Raw genomic sequence first — 3,833 nt, forward strand, 5'->3', positions numbered from 1 at the left:
AATTCAGATAAGCATATATATATATATATATATATATATATATATATATATATATATATATATGTATTGTAGTCGAAGTCGTCAATTCAAAAGACAGAAGTTGAAGGGCTTAATTGAAACAATGACCATTTCAAAGGGCCAAAATGGAGTTCGATATTTCCATAGATCGATGGCCAAATTATTATACGTATATAGAGAGCTTCGGCTGCATCCCTCCAATTGGTTAACAAGCTATTGGTATACAGTACCAGACATCCCATGCAACTCACCCTGTGAACTTACCATCATCAAGGAGTCATTAAAAGACAATTCAGACCAAAAATCAACGATGAAAACGAAGAAAGCCACCAAATCAGCACCTTTCACCCTCAACGACTTTATATTACCAGCAATTATATCCCCGAAAGAGAGAGAATCCAACTCCCACGCCGACGAAGCATGCGCAGGAAGGACTACAACTATGAACCATACAATTGGCCTAAAGCAAACACACGAGAAGAAGCCTAAAATCACTGATCATGAATCATAGCGGACAAAGGACTGAGTTGAACCATCCTCCACAAACAACTCAATACTTACTAGAACAGCTTAACGTCAAATCCATATAAGATGATAAATATTCTAGAATAGTCGAACAAAATGAAAGATTACAAAACAAAAGCATTCCAACGGCATTCTCCAGCTTCTTAGAACAGAGAGGTCCCCTTTCCCTTCTTATCACCACCAATTTCAAAGTGCTTGCACCTCTGCAGATCATTTTCAAGAGAATGAGTGTTTTAATTGGGGGAAGGGGATAACATTAAAATGAATTGACACCTAAAGAAAAGGGCAAGCAGTTTATGAGTGAAGAAAACAAATCTTAAAAAAGGGGGAAAAAAAAGAGACCAACCTTGATAGGGTGCTGTGAAACGTGCTTACAACCCTGGCATTGCAGCCTTAGCACAATCTTCTTTGTAGTTTTGGCCTAGTTAGAATACAAAAACTGAGCTGTCAACCACCGAAATCATCTTTCTAAATAGTCCACTCAAATAAAGACCCACAAATCTCTTTTTTAACATTGTTTTCTTTTTTTTTAATTGAAAATTGCAGATCCACACACTAACTAATGAATTTAGTCTATGATTATTTAGTTTCCCAAGTCTTCAACCTCATTGTCTTTATCCTGGACATTTATATACTTGAGATCACCAATTTTTTTACCTTTTTGTGGAAGACGGGCTTGGTCTGTCCACCATAACCTGATTGTTTACGATCGTAACGACGCTTTCCCTGAGCAGCAAGACTATCCTTCCCTTTCTTATACTGTGTAACCTTGTGCAAGGTATGCTTTCTGCACTCCTTGGATTTGCAGTATGTCTTCTTTGTCTTTGGAACGTTAACCTGCAAGTGCCCAGGAGTAGAACAATTAAATCAGGCATTATAATACAACCACCATGCTAAAATCGGGCACCTGGAATAACTAAATGAAAAAAAAATACTTCATTTAGACCCTATAATACCACAAACAAAAAGCACAGCAGCAATCTCTGAAATGTGATCTAAAACTAAATAAGAGAACAGAAGATGCTTAATTAGACCCTCCAATACCACAAACAAAAATATGGCAGCAATCTTTCATATGTGATCTTAAGCCACTCAAATATTGACAAGTAGTGGTAAACTATACATAGATGCAAAGGTCAGAACTATTCAGGTTGGGAATGTAAAATGATATCAAAAGTGATTACCTTGAAAATAAAATCTGAAAAATTGATTTTCCTCCTGATTAAAATATCAAGCTTTGCAGGGAAGTTAGTTTACAAAGGTTATAAGACCCCAACCAAAGCATTATCACAGCTCTAATGACAACCTTGTGTTTAAGCATTCAGACAGACACATTCAAGAACAAAGACAACCAAAAACTTACACCAGATCAGCAAATACAAGGGACAATTTCCTAAAACAAAATATCTGGCATACAACCTCCAGTCTTAAAAAACAAGGAATTCTTTCTACTTATCTATAGGCAATCCATACATGCACACATTACTGTTCATAAATATATCCATTATCAATTGTTACCACCTAAAAATGCATAGAGGAAATGGGAACAAAGTACATTCATTCTTCTTAGAAGAAAACAAACATAAACTGTAAGACCAAGAAAATTTTTTCACTTCATTTTGACTTCCTATGTAGTCCACTTAAATCTCAGTACTAATGCTAATAAACACCCAAACAATTGTACTATCAGTAACTCTTCAATATTTTAAGACGGCAAAATAAATAAAAAGGAGCAATAGTAGACATTCAGAAGTCAAATTGCAACAGAAAAGGATACCACGCCGACACCTAAATGTCTTATATTCTTTGTCACTACCCAAAAATATAACATCACTACAAAAGCATTAACATTTTGGCTTGCAAGTTCACATTTTAGCTATAAAGAATCATTCATCTCAAGAGGCCAACTAGCAGAATAGGAAAACATATTAATGTTTTCAATAAATAAAAAGGAGCAATAGTAGACATTCAGAAGTCAAATTGCAACAGAAAAGGATACCTCGCCGACACCTAAATGTCTTATATTCTTTGCCACTACCCAAAAATATAACATCACTACAAAAGCATTAACATTTTGGCTTGCAAGTTCACATTTTAGCTATAAAGAATCATTCATCTCAAGAGGCCAACTAGCAGACTAGGAAAACATATTAATGTTTTCAATTTTCCACTCGGAGAACAGATCCATTTTCCACTACAATCTTAAAACATTAATATCACAAGCATCCTTATATTGATTCAAAAATGACAAAAACAATATACAACAAAAATCTCTTCCAAAATCGATCACAACTGCTGGCTAAGCCCACGGCACAAATTAAAATCCTTTCCTAGTGTGGTGCTCTGTTTCTTTTCCTGGATTAAGTAAAAAATCCCAAAACCAACAATAAGAAAATTATGCCGACAAAATGGCATGAAAATATCAAACTTCCTTGCGACCAAAAAAAAAGAAGCAACAAAAACAGAAAGGCTAGGGCCAAAAAGTTTCCATCTTTTCTCCACTTTGTCAGCTTCTCTGGTTTAAACTATCAACTTCCACAGAAAAAAAAAATCATCTCCTGAAAACCCAGAAGACCACCAAAATACACAACAAAAACTTACAAAGCACTGGCAGATTAGGCGTTTACCATCTTATTTCCAATTTATGAAATTCTCCACTTTAAAATATTAAGTTCTACCAAAGTTCCCAAAGTTCTTCACAGGAGAACCAAAAAGAACACCAAAATACAACCAAAAAACCATAAATCGAGTAAACGTACAAGACCTAGGAGTCGAATGAAAGCGTAGACAGAGATTAAGGTTTTACCATTTTGGACGGCGGAGAGAGGACGCACAAAGAGTGAGCTCTGGGAATTTGGGATTATGCCGTCTGAGAAAACCCTAGCAAATGAAATCTGCGGAGACAGCTTATAACGTAGTAAACTGTTAGGGTTTCTGTATGAGGGCTTTATTATTGTGGAGCGGCTTTTTTAATTATGGGCCAGCAAAGTGCTATGGGTTTCAAGGTAGTTGTTTAAATTATGTGGGCCAATTGTTAATGGACCGGCTTTGGGGCTAAGAGAATAAACCTTGGAACTAGGGATGGCAATGGGGGCGGGGGCGGGGGGAATTTCCCCCCCCCCCCCCCCCCCCGCTTAGAAAAGGGGCGGGGGGCCGCCACCCGCTTTAAAAAAATAAATATATGAAATATATATGTATATAATTATATATATAATATATAATTTAATTAGTTACAAACTTATGATAATGATATTATTAGTTATATGTATTATATAATGTCTATTAGTATA

General features: G+C 35.8%; 1 protein-coding gene across 1 annotated transcript; it reads right to left on the minus strand.

The window, feature by feature from the left end:
• Positions 1–360: 360 nt before the first annotated feature.
• LOC113702490 (large ribosomal subunit protein eL42) lies at positions 361–3,520 on the minus strand. Its single transcript, XM_027223722.2, has 4 exons — positions 3,350–3,520; positions 1,201–1,380; positions 890–964; positions 361–746 (listed from the first exon to the last, which is right to left on the minus strand). Exons 1-4 carry the CDS (start codon positions 3,350–3,352, stop codon positions 687–689), a joined length of 318 nt encoding a protein of 105 aa, XP_027079523.1. The 5' UTR covers positions 3,353–3,520; the 3' UTR covers positions 361–686.
• Between the last annotated feature and the right edge of the window lie 313 nt (positions 3,521–3,833).

Source organism: Coffea arabica, chromosome 7e (genome assembly GCF_036785885.1).
Source record: "Coffea arabica cultivar ET-39 chromosome 7e, Coffea Arabica ET-39 HiFi, whole genome shotgun sequence".
Classification (NCBI taxonomy): domain Eukaryota; kingdom Viridiplantae; phylum Streptophyta; class Magnoliopsida; order Gentianales; family Rubiaceae; genus Coffea; species Coffea arabica.